We start from the raw sequence: 25167 nt of genomic DNA, 5'->3' as shown, positions 1-25167 counted from the left end.
TTTTGAAGGAAAATTACATTTTGCAAATTTAAATCTATTATAATCAAACTGGGGAGTGAGGTAAGTCCACGTCAACGTCGTGCTCCCTGGGACCTTCCGTAGGGTACACTCCCTACAAGGATGCTAACGGACCTCTGTGAAGAACAACGGACAAATCAGTGGAAGAGGATTTGTATCCCAACAGTGAAATGTGCGGAAGAATCTTCAGAGGAGCAGACCTCTATAAACAACCTGGGCCCAGCTGGCTCCAGCTGTCAGTACCTGGTTAGGGCCCCTACCTAGGGTTACAAGGAAAAATAAAGGATTCAATCCTCTGGCAAAGGGAAGCAGCTTTGTCAGTACTGACACAAGGTTGAAGTCTCATGATGATGGTAAAGCTTGTGATTAGAAAATTGCAGATGGCAATACAGTTTATTGTGTACGTCTGTAATACTGCAGAGCAGAAAGCAAATGGAGAAACTACTGTTCTATTCTCTCTCTCTCTCCAGACTAACCACCATGGCGAGCAAATCTACACAAATGGCCTCGCGTTACCGGCGTCCCTTAAATGGGACAGGGGTGCGAAGAATCCCCGGGCTCAACATGGTGCGCTCAGTAAAACTAGGAACCTGGAATGTCAGAACCTTGTATGAAGCAGGTAAGCTAAGAAATGCTATCCAAGAAATGAAAAGACTTGAAATTGGAATTTTAGGAATGAGTGAAGTTAGGTGGCCAGGATCAGGCAAAACTCAAGTCAATGACATGACAATGTATCACTCTGGAAGTTGTGAAAACAACCATCAAAACGGAGTTGGAATAATAATAAACAAAGATATCAATAAGTCAATGTTGAGCTTCATCCCTTACTCAGATAGGATGATGTTATTAAAACTGAAAGGACAACCACTAGATGTTAATCTTATACAAGTCTATGCCCCTACTGCTGACAAGAGTGATACCGAGATTGAAGAATTTTATGATCAATTAAAAGAACTAATGAAAAATACAAAAAAGCATGATATTAACATAGTCATGGGTGATTTCAATGCTAAAGTTGGGAAAGGTAGAAGTGGAGATGTAGTTGGCGAACATGGACTGGGCACAAGAAATGAGACAGGTGACTGTCTTTTTCAATTCTGCCAGGAAGAGGAGCTAATAATCACAAACACATGGTTTAAGCTACCACCTCGAAGATTGTATACTTGGTGATCACCACAGGATAATAATGGAAATATAGTCAGAAACCAAATTGATTACTTACTAATTAATCAACGATTTCAAAGTTCTATAAAGAGTACAAAAACCTATCCTAGTGCAGATATTGCTTCTGATCATAACCTACTGGTGGCAGAGTTACAACTTAGACTGAAAGCTATGCTTAAGAAACATCAACAAAAAAGGTTTGATTTGGGAAAATTAAAAAACACAGAGATAAGAAGCAAATTGAGTTAAGATCTGAATCAAGAGCTAGCACTTATCAAGAATGATGACATCGTGAGGGTTGATGAATCGTGGGACAAATTGAAATCTGTCTTCATAGAGAAATGTACCAATACCTTATGTCCTAATAGAGCAGTAAAAAAGAAAGATTGGACGACTGATGAAATTCTTTCTCTCATTCTTTCTTTCAACGCAGATCATATAAAAATCATAATCCAACAAAATATACAGAGGTTCAAAAAATTATTAAACACAAGATCAAAAAAGCAAAAGAAATCTGGATGAATGAAAAATGTAAAGAAATAGAAATTCTACAGGAAAAACATGACAATTTTAATCTACACAAAAAGATGAAAGAGACCTCGGGTATATATAAGAAAAAACAATTCTGTATCCTTCGAAACAAAAAGGGAGAAATTATATCCAAAAAGGATGACAAAATACAAGAATGGGTGAAATATATAGAAGAACTCTTTACTGATGACAGACAGGACCCAGAAAATACTTAAGAACATATGGAAGGTCCATACATTCTAAAATCAGAGGTAGAATGTGCATTAAACTCAGCTAAAAATGATAAAGCTCTAAGACCAGATAGAATACCGGCAGAAATAGTAAAGTTATTAGAAGGTGACAACATTAACATATTAGTAAAGCTATTTAATAAGATCTACGATACAGGCATAATCCCTCAAGACTGGTTACAGTCGACCTTCATCGTGCTACCTAAAAAAGTAAATGCGAAAACTTGTAATGACTATAGAATGATCAGCCTAATGAGTCACGTCCTCAAAATGTTTCTGAAAATAATTCAAAAAAGAATATACAGAAAATGTGAAGACACCATCAGTGATACCCAATTCGGCTTTAGAAATGGCTTGGGAACAAGAGAGGCCCTTTTCTGTTCCCAGATATTATTTCAAAAATGTATTGACCAAAACAAGGTAATATTCATTTGCTTCATCGACTTCGAGAAAGCATTTGACAAAGTCCAACATGCTAAAATGATTGTACTATTAAAAAGAATTGGATTAGATGGTAAAGACATCAGGATCATTGAAAACTTATATTGGAACCAAAAGGCATCTGTTCAAGTTGATGACATTATTACAGACTCCATTAACATCAAACGAGGAGTAAGGCAAGGATGTGTGCTGTCACCTCTTCTTTTTAAGATCTACTCAGAAGCCATATTTCAAAAAGTCTTGGAAGGAAGAAAGGAAGGGATTAGTGTAAATGGTGAAATCATCAGTAACATCCGATATGCCGATGATACAGCTCTTCTGGCTGACAATATTCAGGATCTTCAAAATCTTTTGGAGCTAATAAATGCAGAGAGTGAAAAAATGGGATTATAAATAAATATCACCAAAACTAAATTCATGGTCATAAGTAAGAAACCAATTCTTAATTTAGCACTTTCTTTAAATAGGAAACAAATAGAAAGAGTGGCAAAGTTTAAATATCTCGGATGCTGGTGAAATGACGATTGCAATCCAGAAATGGAAATAAAAGTTAGAATTGAAATGGCAAGAAAAAATTTTCTCTTGATGAAATCAACACTGTGTAACCGCAGTTTAGAGCTTAGAGTACGCATGGTTAAATGCTATGTATGGTCTGTACTGCTGTACAGTGTAGAAACTGGGACCTTGAAGACAACATCAATAAAAAGACTTGAAGTCTTTGAGATGTGGTTATACAGACAAATGTTAAAAATCCCCATGGACAGCAAAAACGTCCAATCAGGAAGTACTGAAAGAAATGGGGAAATCACGTGAACTTTTAGATACCATAAAAAGAGGGAAAACTGCATATCTTGGTCACCTACTTCGTAAAGAAAAATATAAGATACTTCAACTGATTATAAAAGGGAAGATAAATGGAAGAAGAGGACAAGGAAGATGAAGAAAATCTTGGCTGGCAGATATCAGACAGTGGACTGGTATGAACTCTGAGAGACTGCTCAGAATAGCTGAGAATCGCTCAATTTGCCAAGGTGGTCGCCGACCTCCGATAGGAGATGGCACTCAAAGAAGAAGATAATCAAACTGAACTGTTGTCATAGCTGTTATAAGTGGTTTTGCCAAATAAGTTTTATTTTCATAATTTCATGTTAATTAGCTAATATTTCATATAATGTTTCAATTTGCTTTATATTATGTGGGTAGGTAACCTAAATTGTACAAGATCTCATAGTTAAGTATAAAAGCAACATTCACAAAACGTGAATTTTTGCTCATTTTCCATAGCTATTAATGTAACACTTTGGGAGGGGAGGAAGATGGGGAAGAAAATGAGACCATGGACACTTGGTTTCTTATCCATCCTGCCCCCAGGAGGTCTATAAAAATGTCACAACATAAAGAAGCCAAAGCATTTTCTTAGAAGAATTTTGTCCAATTAGAAACAGCTTAATATATTTTAAGAATAACAGTCATTTAACAAATTTAAATTGATCTTATGATTTAAAAATATGGATGGCATAAATATTCTTTAATTAGCATATAACTCATCAGAAAATGACAAGAACCAACCATACTTTAATCCTTACATGAGAATTTTATGGAAAAAAATTCTCATATAAGTTTATCCACTATTAATTATTGTATTTAATTCAGTGACTGCTTATGTTCCTATTCTTTGCAATATTTATAACCAAGTGTGGTGTGCTGGCGCTGGCTTGGACATTTAACAAGTCAGATGTTAAATGTTCAAGAATTTTGCAAGCTGGTTGTTAAACCAACAGTGGCTATAAACTGTAGTCATACCACCTTCATCCACATTGCCTGATGGTATTTAGACCTGAACACAAAAATATCCAGCAGGGCAGACTTATTTTGTTTTGATATTATCCTTTTCCTTTGTGATTCCTTTCCCTATGTGGTAGCCTGTGTAAGGATCATCTTCGTTATCAGTTTTATAAGTAACTTGTTTTTCAACAAACACCAAGAAATGCATAGATTGCATGTTTCTAAATTTATAATTTAGTCAGCAATGTCTCTCTTTAAATGGCAGATGATTTTTGCTGCCTAACGTGAGCCCCTCCTCCCACTCACTAGAGGCCTAAAAAGCATGGTTATCAGATTATGTAACCATAATCCATGTACTACTGTTACTAAATGAACTGACAACTTATAACCTGGATGTGATTGATTCACATTAAAAAACGAAATAAAACAAAAAGCCTCAAGCAAGTGCGTGCACACAGACACAACAGCAAAATCAATGGCTAAAGGGCCTGCCCAATGATTATAGAATACACCTCAATACTCTAATAACAATAATCGAAAGTTTCAGTGATTATATAACAATGTGAAATTAAAGGATCAAAACATCTAATCATGTAAGCACTTAATTTAAGTACTTACACTACCAGTACATTATTTATTAAGACAGAAATTATGCATAAATGCATAACTAGGCTCAGTATGATTTTAATGCCCTCTCCATTCTGGCATCAATAATCAATAAACTGTGTTATCACACAACTTTAAAATTCATTTAAAATAAGTACAACTGCATGAGCACATGAAATGGAACTTCAGCAACAAACATTTGCTCCTCTCTCCACTCTCTCTGTGGTAAACTTGAAGAGAACAAAAAGAAAAGAAATAGAAAAAGGAATTGGTATTTATTACAGTGACAGTTCAATCCACAGCATTACTCTAAATGTTATCAAACTGTGAACTACCTTGTTATTACTTTGCAGATGGATGTCAAATAGACCTGTGATGTGCAAAGAACCGTGAACATTTTGAAAAATTGAGCAATACAGATGAATCAAAATTACCCAAAGAATAAAAACATGGGTAAAACAAATATTTAAAAATGAAAAACAAAGCAAAGACTATTCTATATATCATTAATGGTTACAATTTGTATCATAACATGCCAACAATTAGCTCTTCCAAAGATCAAACACTTTTTTACTCATCTTATTTTAAGACAGCTAAGTAACATTTAAAACTATTCCAATAGGCAAATGCAGAACTTATGGCACTATCAAATTACACTGATTTATTCATTTCCTCTTACCTTAGAACTGCTGTACTGAAACATAATCAACAGAAGTGTTTGTTTATTATATTGCAAAAATGATCATTACAACTCAAACTGATAGTTATTAGACGTTTTGAATTTAAAACTCATTTCATGAGAATTTAAATACATTTTGTGAGAAGACTCAATATTTCATTTTATATCTAAAATACAGAGGTTTATATAAGATAAGAAAGTTGGTCTTTTATATAGCATTTTGCTTATTGCAAAAAATGTTTTTTTTTTTACTCTCTAGAATATCCCATCAATCTGAAAATTTTTCCAGACATCCCCAGTTAGCTTCAGAACTTTATATAGGAGGTCTAAAAAAATGCTTTGTCAATTAACTTGCTTGAACAGTTGATCTAATCTGTAAACACCAGTTTAATTTAGCAGTTGCCTGACAACTTATTTTCAAATAATCAAATGCAAGTAAACTAAGTTTCATTAGTATGTAACTTATGAATAATATCAAATATTTTCAGAAATATATATATATAAAAATAAAATAATGGTATCAACAGATATGATTCATGACACTTAGAAATGCATTTTTTTAAATAACAGGTATAAGGTATCCTTAATACTCTAAAGTTCTTATCATAATCTTCATAGTAATTCATTTGCCTGATATAATCTATATATAAAAAACTGAGAGAGGAGAGACAAAGTGCACACGAACAAACTTATACAAATTTGAGGAAAATAAAATGATTACAGAAATTAAATAAAATACATACAAATAAAATGCAAACTTTAAGTCATATACATCAAAAATGAAAATAAAACTGAATATGATATGCTGGCAGCACTATTCCAAAATGTACATGAATTTAAGCTCCTGCCAAAAGGATGATGAACCATAAAATCAAATCAGTATGTATTAAAGTTTTTTTTTATTATTCATGAAATGGAATATAAGCGTTGGTAATAATTTTCCAAGGCAGTTTATTTTTTTTTTTTTAACTTCTATATCTTCCCTGAGTTCAATCTAAAGCATTTTTATTATTATTTTTCTATACGAAGACCAACAACAGCTGTTTCATATGGGGGAGGACTTTCATCAAAGTTGAAGACAGGATCTTTTTTCACTACACTATCATAGTCAGGAGGTGGAGATGGCACTACATGTTGATATGTATTATTTCCAGGTGTAATTGCATAAACCTGTAATGAAATATGTAAACAATGTTTAAAAAAGTAATTAAACTGTGAATGATAATCACTAAATACTTAATTATTATATAATAAACTAGTTACTCAGTCACACTTGATTTTTAATGAATTTTTCACATCATTTGCCAAAAAATAATGTTTTAGCTAATGAACCTTTTTCCTCTGAAAAGTAAACCAATTCATGAATGATTTAAGTCGTTCACGAACTGGTTTAACTAAATAATGAAATAATTTGTAAATTCATAAATCTTGACAGGCAACAGATTGATTTGGAGGAAAATTGTAGATAGGAAGTTAGTATTGATTTAAATTTTTCATGTAGTACTATCATATCCTTAAACCCCTTGAGGGTACATGTCAGGAATTTGATGATGATGATAAAACAAAGTGAAATTCTAGCTCATAAGGTAGTTCACATAATGAACAACTCGTAACCTTAATTTCTATGGGAAAGAGAATTCAGTAAGCAGTAAAAAAACAGACTTAATATGCTCAGCACATTTTATTCAATAATTTGTCATTGCAGGTGGCAATAGTAAAGAAACATTTTAAGACTACAAAAGATAAGTTAAATTTTTATATTTATTGTGGTAAAATCAATAGTTTTTAATTGAATTCTGTTGTGTAATAGATGAGATTGGTAGGAGATGTTCAGTTCAGTTTTAGATTGTGTAGTAATTAATTACTGCATGTTTCTGTGTGTGTGTGCACACGCGTGCGCGCGTGTCCATTGACCTGAGACAAAATGATAGTAAGAAAGAAAGGTCTGATCTGTGTGCAGACTGACACAAAAGATGAATGATGTAAATAGTGTGGACTTTTTTTTTTTGGCAACAGCACATTACTATGACTGTAATATGTATGCATGGGGAAATGTTGAAAATGTCTATGTGGAGAGGTTGAATAAGAGGAGTGAGCATGTATGGGTATATAGCAGGGGTGTTCGACCGGTCAATCACGGAGCGATTTTTGGTCGCTCTCCTGTGTATTCCTCCTTACTTACAAATTTAATTAAAACTGAAAACATAATATTTTATTTATCATTATTTTGTATTCTTTTTAATTCGCTTTAAGTGTATTGCTATTGTTTATTTATTTTTCGTTAAAAATGTCAAATCAGTAATTTTCTTATAAGCAAAGTGTAAAAATTCGATTGTAGCTTAAATATTCCAAAGCACATTACATCGATTTTTTACTCAGGTTAAGTCCCATGTGAATATTGTAAAAAATAAACTTTGTTTGTCTCGGTATAGTTTGTATTAGATGTTTTTGTAAATAACTCTTTTGAAGCTAACTGTATATACTGCTTTAATAAGAATATGTTAGAGTGTTAAAAACAAAGGCAATGTTTTTGTCGCCAAAGCTGTACATGGCAGCATTAGAAAGATTGTTATTGAAACTTGTATGTATGAGAAAGGCTTGCACGCTCTAAGTGTAAACATCTCCGAAGTTAGTCAGAAAGAGTTCAAACAACTTTCCGATGGCCGGCAACTTACAATCAAAAGAAAGGGGAGGAGAACAAAAGGAGTGCTGAACTTGAGACTTAAGATGAAAGACTCATACCGATTCTTTGGGGGTTGCCAAACTTCATGCGAGGTCTCAGAGGAAGCCTAATAAAAAGGGACTGACACAAGCAGAAGGGGTCCCGGTTCCAGAATTGCTGTCACAGAGGAGGCCGCCCGGTCCAGAGTCGCCGTCAGAGAGACTGCCTGGATCCACGTTGCTTGAGAGAGGAGTTTCCCGCTTCCAGAAAGGAGCTTCTCGGTTCGAGATGTCGCTAGAGAGAGACTACTTCTAGGCCACAGACAAGGTTTCAAACTGCCGAAAGGAAGAGTTCCAATTGCCAGAGAAAAGTTTCCAGGTCAGGTTAATGTCAGACATTCACCAGTGTGTTGTGTTTTCATTACAATTTTATGAAACAAACGACTTCACTGATGTTGCTCAGTTAATGGTATTTATTTGCATGGTATTTCAAGATTATTCAAGTAAAGAACTTTTGAAAATTATACCATTATTGGGAAGGACTAGGGGAGAAGACATTTTTTCGGCATTTGATGAATTTGTGAAACAATACACACACAAACTTGTGTCTATTACTACTGATGGTGCTCCTGCAATGACAGGTAATAAATCAGGCTTCATTTCAATATGTAAAAACGATGACAAATATCCAGATTTTTTAACGTACCACTGTATCATTCACCAACAAGTACTGTGCAGTAAAAGATTAAACACAAAAGATGTTTTGGATATTACATTTAAAATTGTAAATTCTGTCCGAGGAAAAACCCTGCAATGGCAGTTATTTAAATTACAGGCAGATGATGATAGGGAACTTCTGTTGTACAATAATGTTCGCTGGCTCGGCAGAAGTCAATTTTTAGAAAGATTTCTTGTATTAATTAACAATATAAAAAATTTTCTTGATGAAAAAGGAGATATTTATCCACAATTGAGTGATAAAAGATGGTTGTTACACTTATCAATTTTAGTAGATTTCTGTACGAAAATAAGCAATTTAAATTTAGAGTTACAAGGTAGAGATAAAAATTTCCAACAACAATACTTACTTTTATTAAAGAAAAATATAAATGACTGCAAATTTAGACATCTCCCATATTTACTAAAATTTTTTGAACAAAATCAAGAAATGCTTCGCCATGATTTAAAAGAATTATTTGAGGAGGAAATAAATTCAAGATTTAAAGATTTTAATAACACTGAAATGATTGTATCTTTTATCAATAATCCATTTCAAGAAAACCTGAACATCACAGAAATTTCAAATAAAATTAGTGGGCTGTTTAATATAAACCAAGCTGAAGTAGAACTTGAGATAATAAACATTCAGAATAGTTTACATTTAAAATCAATAAACAATGAAGTCATTTGGAAGTATGCACATGAAAAATTCTGTCGTGTTTCGGATCGACATGCTTGTCAGAATCCGCTTGTTCAAATATGACCGTCATAAAAAATCAATCAAAAAACCAAATTACAAATGATCATTTGGATGATTTCCTGCGATTGGCCACTTCTTCATATCAACTTGACTATGAAAATATTGCGAGGTCCAAACAATGCCAAATTTCACATTAAATTTTTTTTTTTTTTAAATCAACCAGCATTTCCTGTAACTTGTGAGTTTGTAATCAATCTGTTGTTTTTTCTAACTTTGGTTTTCCAAAATAGAGAAATAAATATTTTATTCCAATATATTTTTTTTTTTTTTTGTATTAAAATAATTAAAAGTGATAAATAAATTTTTAAATACACAAAGTTTTTAGTTGTGTATTTGTGCATAATCAGATATCAGGTTGGGGGAACGTGATCTATATAAGAGAGTAGATCGCCGAATAACTTATATATAAGAGTAGATCACTGAATAACTTTTTATAGAAAAGTACCTTGCGTAGTAAAAAAGGTTGAATACCACTGGTATATAGGAAGTGTAACATGCTCATGAATTACAAAGCCTCTTTGAATGTCAGCAGCAGGCAAAAAAGAGACCACGAGTGTAGGAACGAAAGCAAGCGATAACGATGGTGATATGATGATGATGATGCGGGTGACAATGATAGCAAATATGAATGACAGTGAGCAAGTGATTCAAGAAATGAAAGCTGGTGATGATGATGAGGAGAACTGTAAATATGCACGGAAATGTGAAGAAGAATTAATGAAAGATGAAAGCATGCTAGGAGAAAGGAAAGCACAGCTTGCTTGCAAATGTGTGGAATGATTTTGAGGAAAAGATAGAACTGTATAAGAGATGGACTACATTTAAATGACATCCGTGTGAGTCAACTGGAGAGATTGTTGTTGCTGGAAGGGAGAGTAATGACCACAGTGAACACAAGATAAGAAGAGGTGATGCAGTAGTGCAGGAATGCAGCAGAGGATAGACTGAAGGAGAGTGAATGGAGAGGTGAGTAGTGTGTAAGGGAAATCAAGAACAGACAGGGAAATGGACAGGGAGACACCGTGTGAGAAGTTTGGATTGGATACAAAGTGAATGTGTGAACAGACAAGAAAGGAATTTGAGATGGTCTGAGATATGGAGGAGGAGGAAGCATGTCATTCTAAGAAGGGTTGTGTGATTTGTGGAAAAAGGAATAGCCAAGGAGAGAGAGAGAGACACATAAAATACAACCAGAAATAGCCATAACATATAACTGGTTGTATGTTATGTTTGTTTATGGGCATCAGAAGTATCCAAAATAAGGGGAAAATGAAAATGATAGAGCTTATTTGCCTAAAAGTCATTGGAATAATGGAGACACTGTTGGATAAGGATGACATCATGACAGTAAAAGAGATGGAGGGGTATGTTTTTCATGAATACATACAGTGAAGTGCTGTTAATTATAGCAGAGAAGTCATCCAAGGTGGAGATGCAAGGGGCAAATAGTGGCAGTGATTTTGGTTAGTATGGTGTGAAGTAGAGATGGACAGGATGAAATGTTTAGTTGGATGTTGCTAGAGATCTGGTTAAGGTGGAGAGCAGTGAGATGGAAATGTATAGGCAAAATAGTATAGCAAATTATGGGTGATTTTAATTATTTAATATAGATTGGACTGAAGAAATGGTATTCACAATTAGTCCTTGGAAATGTGACATATCCAAGGACTAATTGCAGGAGGGCACTTTGCTCTATTCTGCTACATACATCTCTCCATCTCCCCTACTACTCAAATTTTTCACCTCCACACAATGACACTACTACATCAGTGCCATCTACTGTCATCACCAACAACAGTATTTTTGTCTCTAACTGCATGTGTTCTCATGGCCAATTTGCCTGTATGTAGGATGAAAAACTTGAGAGTTTCCAGTAGAAAAAAAAAACTGCCACCTCTGTATGAGATTGGCTAACTCACCTTCAGTTGAAAAAGCCATACAAAGCTTCCTCTTGTCAAGATGAGAATTGAATCAGGTCTTTTCTAATCAAAGGATGCAATGTTCAGTTATTCTTCTAATTGTGCTATGGAGGCAAATAAATTGAGTTTTTGAGAGACAACTATCTTAGGCAGTACGTAACAGAGCACATGAGGATAAAGGATTTTTGATTTCATTATCTCATATAAGTATATTATGATAAATGGGGTATAAATCTTTCTCCAGGTAGTGAGAGCGATCACCTGGGCGATTGCTGGTCATATGAGGCCTTCTGTGAGAAAGGGATATATGTAGAACTATAGGGGTAGTGATCAGGAAAAGTTCAGAAGATGCAGCTATATTATGGAATAAGGAATTAGATCGATTGAAAGGATAATGCTGCTTGGGCCTTAGTCAAGAACTATCTGGCAGAGTCAATGTCTGACTGAAGACGTTAAGTATGTAATCCAGAAGGAGAAGAAGAGTGGTAAAAATCAGTTAGAGAACTAAACAGGCAAGGAACATAACTCACTTGATAGGTAGGTAGCAAAAGTGCAGTGTGAGTGACAGTTAATAAGGGTAAAAATAAATCCTATGGAGTTTTTTTGATATGTGGCCATTAGAAAAAAGTATGATTATGGAAAGATAACACTGTTTGGCAAAAATGGTAGAACGATAACTGCTATGGAGGATATTATTGTTATTATTTTTTTTGGCAACCTCTATGGAGTCAACAGACTCACCGTGGAAGGACCACTCAACTAGTAACATGGCTATCATAATGAGCTTTGAAGATATTTACACTACCTGCATTCACAATGCATTCCACTGACCAACAACTCTCCATGTAAAAAAAAATTTATGAAATCTAAGACAATGAAAATAGGCAGAAACATTAAAAACATAAACTGTATCCTGAACCGTTGAACAAGTAAAACATTTCAACTATTTAGGTCACAATTTTTAGTGAAGAGAGTAAATTAAATATGGATATAGGCAACAGAATTAGTAAGCTGGTAGGATAGGATGGCTTAAGGGTCAAAGCTGTATAACTGAGAGGAGACCTCCACATAGCCTTTAAAGGAATGCGGAGAACCGACCAGTGCTTCTGACCTAATGTCCAATCCTCACCTTCTCGTGGTGCACCCTGTTGGGCAACTACCTGGATACTGAACGAATGAGGATGGGCTGGCAATTTAGGATTTAGCTGACCAAATTGTATTCTTACAGACTTAAACCAATATACAAAATTATGGTACAACATGACAAAATTTCATGCCGGCTGGGGCGTCGCACGGTTAAACAAGACCCCTGTTGTTTTCGCCAGGGAACCAGGGCAAACAGCGAAAAGTCAGCTACTGGAACAAATCTGAAAGCACACCCCAACTCAACATCACCAGATTTAAAGATCGGTACTATCAACGTAAGAAGCCTGAATGGCAAAGAAATGGAGCTAGTGGAGGAATAAGATAAGTACCAGATCGACATAATAGGGGTGACTGAAACAAAAAAGACAAAAACTGGTGAGATCTTTTTGAGCAATAAATACAAAATGTTATACAGAGGAAATGACAATCAAGGAAAAGAAGGAGTAGCCATAGTATTCAACACAAAATACAAGGCTAATCTTTTTGAATGGCAGGCAGTCTCAAGTAGAGTGAGGTGGGCAAATATCAGAATGGGGAATTGGAAAATGAGACTTATTTGTGTCTATGGTTCTACTAAGGTAGAAGTGGAGGAATTTTTTGATGCTTTAGAAAAAGCAACTGAGACAATTAAAAAGGAAAAGTTGGTCCTTGTTGGGGATCTAAATAGCAGAGAACGGAATGATTGTCAGGCATACAAAAATATTTTGGGAAAATTCGGAGAAAAGAACAAAGCTAATAATAATGGCAAATATCTGTTGGATTTCTGCTCAGGGCATGGATTGGTTATTACTAACACCATGTTGCAACATAAAAATGTGCACAAATTCACATGGAGAGAAGAGGCAAGGAATAAGAAAAGTCTCATTGACTATGTTACTGTTGATAGTGATGTTTTCTCCCTGGTGCAGGACACCAGAGTGTACAGAGGATTTGAAATTGGAAGCGATCACTATTTAGTCTTGAGTAGGATAAAACTGAATTTCTATTGAAAAGAATAACATGTAAGAAAGTTTTAAAATGAATAAAAGTTGAGCAGCTCTCAGATGTGAACTGTAGACCAAATACAGAAAAGATTATTGAAGAAAAACTGAAAGAGTTTGAGAACAGGAACCAAACCTTGGAGATTCAGTGGCAAGCATTGAAGAAAACCTTGATTGATTCAGCCAGAGAGGCATGTTGTGAGGTTGTCTGCAAGGATACAAAAATCAGAACTCCATGGTGGACACAGGAAGTTAAAGAGGCAGTGAAGGAAAAGAAGAAAGCATATCAAAAGTTCCTAGCAAATAAGTCAGCTTTTGCTCTTAGAGAATACAGAGACAAATATAAGAAAGCTAAACAGTGTGTAAAACTAGCTAAACAAAAGTCATGGGAGGACTTTGGCAAGAACATAGAAAATAAATATTAAGAACGTGGCAAAATATTCTGGAGGTTGTTGAAGAAGCTTAGGAATGGAGGAAAGAGTGCAAGTAAAAGGAGTTAGAGATCATAAAGGTGACGTGAAAACGGGAGAAAAAGATATCCTTGAAGTATGGAGTAATTACTTTGAAAATTTGCTAAATGAAACACTCAACAGGTATACACTCAGGAAGACATATCCATACTTGAAGTAGAAAAAGCCATCAAAGGCTTGAAATGTGGAAAGGCAGCAGGAGTAGATGATATTCAGTACAGGAAGATGGTTTAATGTTAAATCTGGTGTGAGACAATGTACATTATCCCCTCTGTTATTATCTATATGGATCACATTATGAAGGAAAGTGGTATTAAACATGATATCAGAATTGGAGATGTTAATGTCAGCTCTTTGCTTTATGTGGACGATGTTATACTTCTAAATAAATCCGCTACAAGTTTGCAAGATTCCCTGACTAAATTGAGTAACTGTTGTAATAGATATGGTATGAAGGTCAGCATTAAAAAGACAAAGACAATGAAAATAGGTAGAATTGTTGAAAATGTCAACTGTGTTTTGAACAGGGAACCTGTGGAACAAGTAAAAACATTTCAGCTACTTAGGCACAATTTTTAGTGAAGATGGTAAATTAAATCTGGAAATAGACAACAGAATCAACAAAGCTGGTATGGTAGGAAGTCAACTGGATAAATTCATATGGAATAAGAGAGAAATTAGTCAAAACACTAAATTAGCTGTATACAAGACAGTATTCAAACCAGTTTAAAATTATGGATTTGAGAGCTGGGTTAGAAGTAAAACACTTGACTACAGACTAGAGACTGCAGATATGAGAGTCTGAGAAAGATTAGGGGCATGAACAGACAGTACCAATGGCAATATCATATTAAAAACGAGGATATTAGGAAAGAACTTGACATTGTCAGCATCCAGGAATGCATTAGCAGAGCTAATCTCAGTTGGTATGGTCACTTGAACAGAATGGGCGAGGAAAGATTAGCAAAACAAGTGTTCTCTGCCAGGTTGGCAGGAAAACGACCCAGAGGAAGACCAAGATATAGGTGGATTGATACGGTACGAAGTACCTTAGACAATAGAAATATAAGATCTGATAATGTTGGAGTCTTGACAAGTAACAGACTGATTTGGAGGAAAATTATAGATAGGAAGTTAGTAATGACATAAATTTTTCATGTAGTGCTATCATATCCTGTACACCCCCTTGAGGGTACTTGTCAGGAAATTGATGATGAGAAAGAAATTAGTCAAAACAAAGCTGTATACAAGACGGTCATGTTGGAGGTTTGATGGGATATTATCAGCACTGGGAAAGGATTAAAACTAATTTTAATCCTTCCAATATTTCGTCTCAGTCACTGAGACATCTTCAGGGATTACAAATAACTTTTGTAACAACACACTCAAATACAATACAATATACAATACAATACTCAGTGAAACACGTGGGTGACCCTAAAGTCCTATCTAGCAGTGAGCCCTCTATGGGTATTTGTAGGTGGCCTAGGATGTAATGTGGGATCTCTGATAATTAATGTTTCCCAAAATTTGTGAAGTTTTATGTAAACGTATTTATTTAAATTTGTTTGATTTCTGAGTGCCACTGCAGATTCTAAAAACAATCTTTCTTTTTTGAATGTGGAGCATGGTGCTTTTTCTCCAGGAGATCCTGTGGGTCGTATCCAAAACATGGTCTGCAAGCCCTCAGGATCTCCTGGAGAAAAACCACCATGCTGCACCATAGTAAATCCAAAAAAAGAAAGAAAGAAAGACTGTTTTTAATGCATTAAAAATTAGCATTAAAATTAGTTTTAATCCTTTCCCAGTGCTGATAATATTCCATGAAACCTTCAACATGATGTCCTCACAGCACTTAAGCCTCAACACACGTATACAGGACAGTGTTCAAACCAATTTTAACTTATGGATCTAAGAGCTGGGTTAGAAATAAAAAAAAAAAAAAAAAAAAAAAGGAGATGTTAATGTAGGCTCTTTGCTTTATGCAGTTCACGTTATACTTCTAAATAAATCCGCTGCAAGTCTGCAAGATTCTCTGACTAAAATTGAATAACTGTTGTAATAGATATGGTATGAAGGTCAGCAATAAAAATACAAAGACAATGAAAATAGGCAGAATCATTGAAAATGTCAACTGTGTTGTGAATGGAGAACCTGTGGAACAAGTAAAACATTTCAGCTACTTAGGCACGATTTTTAGTGAAGATGGTAAATTAAATATAGAAATAGACAACAGAATCAGCAAAGCTGGTATGGTGGGAAGTCAACTGAATAAATTCATATGGAATAAGAGAGAAATTAGTCAGAACACTAAATTAGCTGTAAATTAACAAGACAGTGTTCAAACCAGTTTTAACTTATGGATCTGAGTGCTGGGTCAGAAGTAAAACACTTGACCAAAGACTAGAGACCGCAGATATGAGAGGCATGAACAGATGGCATCAATGGCAATATGATATTAAAAATGAGGATATTAGGAAAGAACTTGACATTGTCAGCATCCAGGAATGCGTTAGCAGAGCTAATCTCAGGTGGTATGGTCATTTAAACAGAATGGGCAAAGAAAGATTAGCAAAACAAGTGTTCTCTGCCAGGTTGGCAGCAAAATGACCTAGAGGAAGACCAAGATGTAGGTGGATTGATACGGTACAAAGTGCCTTAGATGATAGAAATATAAGATCTGATAATGTTGATTGTAATCTTGACAAGTAACAGACTGATTTGGAGGAAAATTGTAGATAGGAAGTTAGTAATGATGTAATTTTTTTCATGTAGTACTATCATATCCTGTACACCCCTTGAGGGTACATGGCAGGAATTTGATGATGATAAACAAAGTTATTTAATAAATCCTCTGTCTGGAACATTTGGTTTATACCACTTCCTTAAAAATGTCATCCACCTGGATTATAAATAAAAATGAAATAATTTACAACAGAGATTTCAACTGATTTATCCAAACATCCCTCAAATATTTATCCATACTTCTACCTATTGATATGCAACTTATGGACAAATCACCTTGAGAATATACAGACTGCCCTTTCATAACATGAATTTGACCCACCCTACTCATTAATCACACCACTGCTAATGTGTTTTATGCATATATAATACTACATTAACATGTTTAAATTCTGAAATAAACAAAACATGTGAAATAAACATGTTATTTCTGTTACTTTCTTCTCCACTAATTTCTGTTGTTTTTTTCGAGTCACAATTGTATTCTACCATAGTGCATGAAAACACCAAATATTATTAAAGTGTATGAATGCAAATACATAGCATGTCCATGTTCAATAACGAAACAAGCAAACTGAATAAAAGAACAAAGACACTGGAGGCAAACAGACACTGATACAGATACAGACACTGGAGGCAAACAAATGGAGACTGAATGAGCACAGGCTGTCAGCTTTGCAGAAAACTGCTGTTAAGTGGTATGTGAGTAATGTAGGCATGTTAAGTTAAAATTTTTTCAATAGCCCTTTCAGTATAATTTGCACAAGTATTAATTCAACTTATGTAAATACACAAACAAAATTTCCGTTAGTCAGGATCTGCTTGTATATACAGTTGACAGAACAAAGCAGACAGAATTAGTCATTCAATCAGTGTTAATTAGATTTATATGGAGACAAATTCATTGGCTGTCATAAGCTATTCAGTTTAATATGTTAGGGAAAGGTGGTATAAGTCATTATGAAAAATTATAGTGACAACTATCGTGTTAGAGCAAAACTTTAGTTTGATATAACCCAAGATGAACACTCCGGAAATTACTTAGTTTCCACCAATACCGACTTTAGGACTTGAAGCAATTTTCAGCTTTTATTGGAAACTATTCCATATCAGTTTGTTGGAATTTATATGTATACTTACATAGTTTACATACACATAAATATGCTGGTCTCCAGGCCAAATTTAATTTTGTAACCTAATATATAATAACAGTAATAGGACTCTAGCTTTGATGTAGTAAAGTTTTTTTTTTTTTCACCAGAGGTCAGGCCAATAATTGTTGTAACAGTTGGTCAGTAACTTTAGCAAACCATGTAGATTGTAGTGCAGCTTATTTGTTTGTATATATGTGTATGCTCCAGATGATGACCTTGATATGAAGGACGAAACGTCTAGTGTTCGTTTTGGTTTATATTAAACTAAAGTTTTGCTCTAACACTGTAGTTGTCTCCATAATTTTTCATAATATATTCTGATCACTCTGTAAGCATGAAGGAAAGGGTGGTATAAGTCATATCATTTACTATAAGGCTCCATTAGCACAGAGATTTAATTTTGAACATTTTCCCTCTTGGCATCTTATTGCATGTTTTAAAATCAACATAATTAGAACAGATATGTTATTTATTTATTAAACAGATATGTTTATTATAATCTTAGGATTTCTCAACTATTCATGGTATAATAAAATACAACGAATGGTATTTTATTATACCATTCATGGTACATTCTGGTCTTTGCGATCTTCATGTGGCCTAAACCCAACTTGTTCTTCACCAATTTTACCCTTCGATTTTTTTCAACTTTTTCCCAAGCATACGTGCATAAATCATGCCTATGTAAAGATGCCTGGGTACAATCCTACTGAATATGCCAGCTGCATTATTATTTAGGTGCACTGACTTCAAAATCAGCAAAGTGGAAGAATGTGTGTGTGAAAGAGAGAGTTATGAGTGTTGATAAGGTATGATTGTAGAGCTGAGGAGAAGGGTGATGATTATAAATGTCATGACAGTTAAAATATACAGGAAAAGAGGCTTGAGAATGTGGAAGTATGGGATAAACTTGAATGCAGAAGAGAGCTGTTTGTTGGAAATGGTTTGCATTTGAGTGAGAGCAGAAACATGAAAGTGGGAAGAATGCTGTTTTGAGAAGAGGGTGCCATTTCAGGAGGAAATAATAATTACACTATGGAGTTGTGAGTATGTAACCATGGATGGAATTGAGACAAATGGTGGTAGTCTGAGAAAGAGAGAGGGCTTCAGCAATGACTTCACTATTTCACCCTCATAAGAAGCCTGATGGTAAGTGAGTAGAATGTACATGAAGGATTAAGTAGAGGCAGTAGGTGTAATAATCAAATGCCATAATAATAGAATAAAATGTTTCCTCCGAATGCTTCAGATACAGGGTGTTCGGGATAAATTTGACAGTTTCGTAAGGAAAAAGAAAATCTTCTTTGTATCTATTAAATTTAATGAATTGACAAAAAAACATTACAGGCAGAGTTAATTACAATACTATCAACAAGATTTACTCAAAATAACCACCATTAGCATCGATCACAGCTTCAATTCTGCTTCGGAACCTCGAACAAGCTGATGCTACAGTCTCCCTGGGAAGGGCCGCAAAAACTGTTTTAATTTTATCCATTAACTGGGCTTTTGTATTACTGGAAGTGCGATTGGTGTCTTTTTCAACTGTGCCCCATACAAAATAATCCATGGGGTTAAGGTCTGGGGAGTTTGGAGGCCAAACATTTGGACTGGTGAAGTTGTAGAAATTTTCAGACAACCATTTTTGACTTTTCCCAGAGGTGTGGCAAGGGGCCGAATCCTGCTGCCATACATACGGCCTACCATTGGCTACCCTTGTTATCCAGGGCTTGACTACAGTTAGCAACTCCACGAACAAAGCCCGAATTCCAATGCCAGGGTTCTTCAACACCTGTTCCTGCAGATTTGCGAGGAATTCTGCTGTACGAACGCAATCAGATCGTCTGCTAGGGATCTTTCTTCTTGCTACATCCTCGTAGTCACCATTGCAAGTCTCTAGTTCATGCCTGATTGTTTTTACTGTATTCAGGGAGCATTGGGCAGCAGTCGTAATATCCTTATTTTGATGGCGGGCACGAATCATCATGATACAAGTTATTCTCTTCCATGATTCAGGTGGGTTCCAGCTATCCATCCTTTCTGACATCTTGTATATGAATGAAGAAGGGTCCAAACTTTTAAATGAAGAGAAGTGTGTGTTAATACATGTAACTTACGGAAAAATATAATTAATTATAAATATGTCAAATTTATCCCGAACACCCTGTATATCATCTTCTTCTACTACACGTTATTCCCGCTTCCCATGCAGGGTCCGCGTGTTACTTTAGATGCGACTTCTTGTTAGTACTACTCCCAACCGACCCGTCGCTTGGTCTGCCGCTGGGGGGGGGTATATTTTTGACTGTAGAGGCGTATGTTCATGGAGCCGGTTTGCCTGTTTGCAGGATGAAAAAATGCCAGATAAACTGGTGGAAAAAACCCTACTGACCGCACCCAAGACCAGCTAACTTGGCTATGCCTGAGGAAGATCCTCAAATTCCTCACGTCTACAACGGGAATTGAACCTGGGACACTCCTTCCCCAAGCATATGGTTGCGAAGCGCAAAGCCACTAGGCTAACCGCGCGGTGTTTCAAATATATCATCAATATATATAAATTAAACAACAATTCTGATGCAGAACCCTATGGTTCCTACAGTTATTGCATTCCTGTATAGAGCTCACTGGCTTTTGTCATTTAACTATCCCTATAACCAAGATACCAACTGACTATCCATCTTACCCAAAGAAAAAACTACTATATAATTATCTTTCTCTCTCTCTCTCTCACATGCACATGTGAACACAAACAAAGGTCCTACAAAACAGTGGAAGTGAAGATCAACGTTTTGTGGGGAATGACTGCATGAGGAAGCAAGAAAAAAATCATGCATACCAATGCAAGACATATATTAGGAATAAAGAGCAGAGTTATGATATTGATAAAATTAATCAATCACTGAATTATTGGTAAGTGAAATATTATTAACAAAGAATGATATACTGATGAGAATAGGATATGATGGATTATAGGATTTTTTGGGAAGACAGAAAAAATAAGAGGGAGTTGGGTATTTCTGATGATCTCAGAAGAGTTGTGTTTCCTTCAAGTGGAATTCCAAGGAAGCAATGATAATAGCATGGAGGCCTAGTGTGAGGTTGAGGTGAATAACACTTGAAAAGAAAAGTCATACCAACAATTCAGGAATATAAATTATTTGACATTTGTAGGTAATCTTAAGCTCTGTTATTCATTATATGGATCACAGTATGAAGGAAAGTGGTATTAAACTTGATATCAAAATTGGAGAAGTTAATGTCTTTATGCTGATGATGTTATACTTCTAAATAAATCTTCCACAAGTCTGCAAGATTCCCTGACTAAATTGAATAACTGTTGTAATAGATATGGTATGAAGGTTAGCAATAAAAAGACAAAGAAAATAGGCAGACACACTGAAAATATCAACTGCATTGTGAATGGAGAACCTATAGAACAAGTAAAACATTTCAGCTACTTAGGCACGATTTTTAGTGAAGAGGGTAAATTAAATATGGAAATAGACAACAGAATCAACAAAGCTGGTATGGTAGGAAGTCAATTGAATAAATTAATATGGAACAAGAGAGAACTTAGTCAAAACACTAAATTAGCTGTATACAAGACAGTGTTCAAATCAGTTTTTTTATTCTATTCTAGTGTTTGAAAAACTAAGTCAAGAGTACTGTCATCTCCTTTGTACATTTTCTTATTATATATCATCATCATCATCAAATTCCTGACATTTATCCTCAAGGAGTGTACAGGATATGATAGTACTACATGAAAAATTTACATCATTACCAACTTCCTATCTATCTTTTGTAAACCAAGCACTTTTGTAAACCAAGCATATATTTATTTTGTTTCAGAGTTGTATTACTACTGGTGTTGAAAAGATTCTCAGTAAACTTGTCTAATACCAGATGGCAGTGAATACAAAGTCACAGTTTTTGATAATGTGGCAGTAGGTTTTCCTAACTATAATGGCAAATTTTTACTAATAATTATTAGTTACATTCCCATCAAATCTATAATGATGTAATCAGGTTATAATCACTAAAGACTGATTTCATCTGGCCTGGCCAAAGAATGTGTTTGATCAGACCAGACGGTTCCAGCCTAAATATAACAAATATTCTTTCACTATGATTTAGCCAACGTAATGTAAACATAGTTACATACTTTTACAGGAGTCCATGAAGATTGATAGACTATGAGACAATAATATAGTTAGCAATTATTTATGAGAATATCAAATGATTCTTATTTTTTGCAATGGTAATTTTCAATCAACTGAACTTAATAAACCTAGAAGTGCTGTTAAATGCATATATTTTTCTTAGCAAAATTAAATTATATCCAAACGTTTATTAAAATTAAATCATTTAAATTAAGGCAGAAAAGATTCTATACTGATACTTCACTACTTCACACTAACCTGCTGTTGTGATGGACTATTTTCTTCAATTACTGATAAGGAATCTTCTCTTAATTTCTTCTGGCAACAGTAACAGAGAAGGAAAAGTAAAAATGTACTCCCTCCAAACATGGCCCTAAAATTCAATTTGATTAAAGTGAAAATAAAAAATAAACTATAATCAGTAAAATATTTTAAGGTATTCTTGTTATAAATATTTCTTAAATATGCAGAAAGATTTTTCTGATCCTATCTGATCTCATGAAAAATAATTATTTGAATGCATATTTAACCTATTATTAGGATAAAGCTTTTGCAAGCCTCACTTGGTTTGATAGATATTCATGAATATTTATATCAAAATATCAAATGAATAAATAAATAAGTACAGAACAGGAGGAAGGAAAAGAGAGAGAGAGAAACAAAGGGTAAGCATTGTGTGCATGTAGTACATGCATTGAGAAATACAAAATCAAGTGACAAAATACTTTTATTAAGTGACAAAATGGAGTATGGAAGGACAGGATTAAACTGGTTAGAAGCAAATGATATAAGACTTGATGCACAAATAGAAATGAGCCGATTTCACATATTTTGAAACTCGAATTGTGTTTAATCAATTACTTTAGATTTTATGAAGCAATGATAAAGGTAATGGATAAGGATTTTACAAAAAGGCATTAACAGTGTGCCACAAACAAAATGCTGCAATTACTAGGGATCCTGAAAGAATCAATTCTGATACTATTTTAATTAATCTGCATATTAAATAGAATACTGAGACATGTACATGGCTAGTTGCAGATGGCACAAAGATTGGAAGAGTAACAAAAGTGTAAATTAAAGATGCCAAGAATTATTTTTTTTTGGTTTAATCCTTTATCTAAGTGTTAGCAAACAAAGTTTGCACGTGAAGTAACTTCACATCACTTGCCTTAGTATTCCATAATGCAAAGCACATATCCTTACGGACATGTATAATGCTATGCATTACGGGAAGGGTCACTACCAAGACTGGTTTCAATATTTATTGAGGTCTCATCAGTGTGAGCTAGACCCAAAAGTGATACCAGGGTTGAAGTAATGCAGAAGTCATATTTCCATATATGGTATATGCAATAAGGTGTTGACACCTTTTGGAAACTGGTATATGGTGATATGACTTCTGCATTACTTCCACCTTAGTATCATCACCTCTGGGTCTAGCTTCCACTGATGAGACCTCAATAAAGGTCAAAACCATCAAAACCAGTCTGGGTAGTGATCCTTTCCATAATACATAGCATTATACATACCCCAAGGATATGTCTGTAGCATTATGGGATACTAAGGCATGTGATCAGAACTTATACTACCTTTACCACGAGTTGCCCCAGTCCTGAAAATATTTCAGGCGCAAACTTTGTTTGCTTACACTTGGATAAAGGATTAACCCAAATATGTAATTGGTAGCATAGCCAAATGAAAAAAACTTCCATCAATCAAAACAAACTTTCACTATTCATCAACTTTTGTTATTTTAAATGATTAAAAAAATGCACTTATTACATATGATGTAATCTCTATGTAAGATCATGTAGAAAACAAATGACTACCATATTTACTCAAATATAACTTGCCCTCATGTATATCTCCACCCCTGATTTTACTTTACGAAAAAAAGAAATTAAAAAGTTTTGCATATACTTCACACACGAAAAAAAGTTTAAAACTTTAAGAAATAGATAGTGAATGTTGTTATGGCAGTTGCAGATATTTTGGAATTTGGTAGAAGAGAATCAGTATTTCAACATAACAATCGTCAGCATGCCTTTGTCAGTGAGTCGCATGATCTTCTGTTAATACTGCACCAATCATATTTACGTCTTCACAGCTGCACAACCTCTACCGGCCTATCATTGCTGTCCATTTCGCGCTCAACTTTCACTTCTTATTAGTCATTTGCTAATTTGAATCTTCAGTGACAATGTTAATTGTCGTTCAAAATTTCAATATCGTGTGATGAAGGTGAATGGCTGATCGCATAAATAATGTTGATAATTAAAATTTAAATGCATCATCAAATTCCTGCCATGTACCCTCACTCAAGGGGTGTACAGGATATGATAGTACTACATGAAAAAAATTACATCATTACTAACTTCCTATCTACAATTTTCCTCCAAATCAGTCTGTTACTTGTCAAGACTCCAACATTATCAGATCTTATATTTCTATCGTCTAAGGCACTTTGTACCCTATCAATCCACCTGTATCTTGGTCTTCCTCTGGGTCGTTTTGCTGCCAACCTGGCAGAGAACACTTATTTTGCTAATCTTTCTTCGCCCATTCTGTTTAAGTGATTATACCACCTGAGATTAGCTCTGCTAACGCATTCCTGGATGTTGACAATGTCAAGTTCTTTCCTAATATCCTCGTTTTTAATATGATATTGCCATTGATGCCATCTGTTCACGCCTCGAATCTTTCTCAGGACTCTCATATGTGTTGGTCTCTAGTCTTTGGTCAAGTGTTTTACTTCTGACTCAGCTCTCAGATCCATAAGTTAAAACTGGTTTGAACACTGTCTTGTTAATTTACAGCTAATTTAGTGTTCCAACTAATTTCTCTCTTATTCCATATGAATTTATTCAATTGACTTCCTACCATACTAGCTTTGCTGATTCTGTTGTCTATTTCTATATTTAATTTACCATCTTCATTAAAAATCGTGCCTAAATAGCTGAAATGTTTTACTTGTTCCACAGGTTCTCTA

General features: G+C 34.7%; 1 protein-coding gene across 1 annotated transcript in view; it reads right to left on the bottom strand.

The window, feature by feature from the left end:
- Nucleotides 1–6333: 6333 nt before the first annotated feature.
- Nucleotides 6334–25167, bottom strand: part of LOC150092334 (uncharacterized) — a 34817-nt gene continuing 15983 nt past the window's right edge. Inside the window, exons 3-4 of the mRNA XM_090414961.1 lie at nucleotides 22434–22548; nucleotides 6334–6624 (exon numbers count right to left, since the gene is read on the bottom strand). Of these exons, the coding sequence (XP_090271087.1) occupies nucleotides 6466–6624; nucleotides 22434–22548 (274 nt within the window). The 3' untranslated portion in view covers nucleotides 6334–6465. The remainder of the gene's footprint in view (nucleotides 6625–22433; nucleotides 22549–25167) is intronic.

The sequence above is a fragment of the Typopeltis vanoorti genome, chromosome 26 (assembly GCF_054136105.1).
Source record: "Typopeltis vanoorti isolate ZY-2024b chromosome 26, IOZ_Tvanoo_1.0, whole genome shotgun sequence".
Lineage (NCBI taxonomy): Eukaryota > Metazoa > Arthropoda > Arachnida > Uropygi > Thelyphonidae > Typopeltis > Typopeltis vanoorti.
The sequence above is the reverse complement of the archived record's forward strand: the minus strand, read 5'-3'. Positions and strand labels throughout refer to the sequence as shown.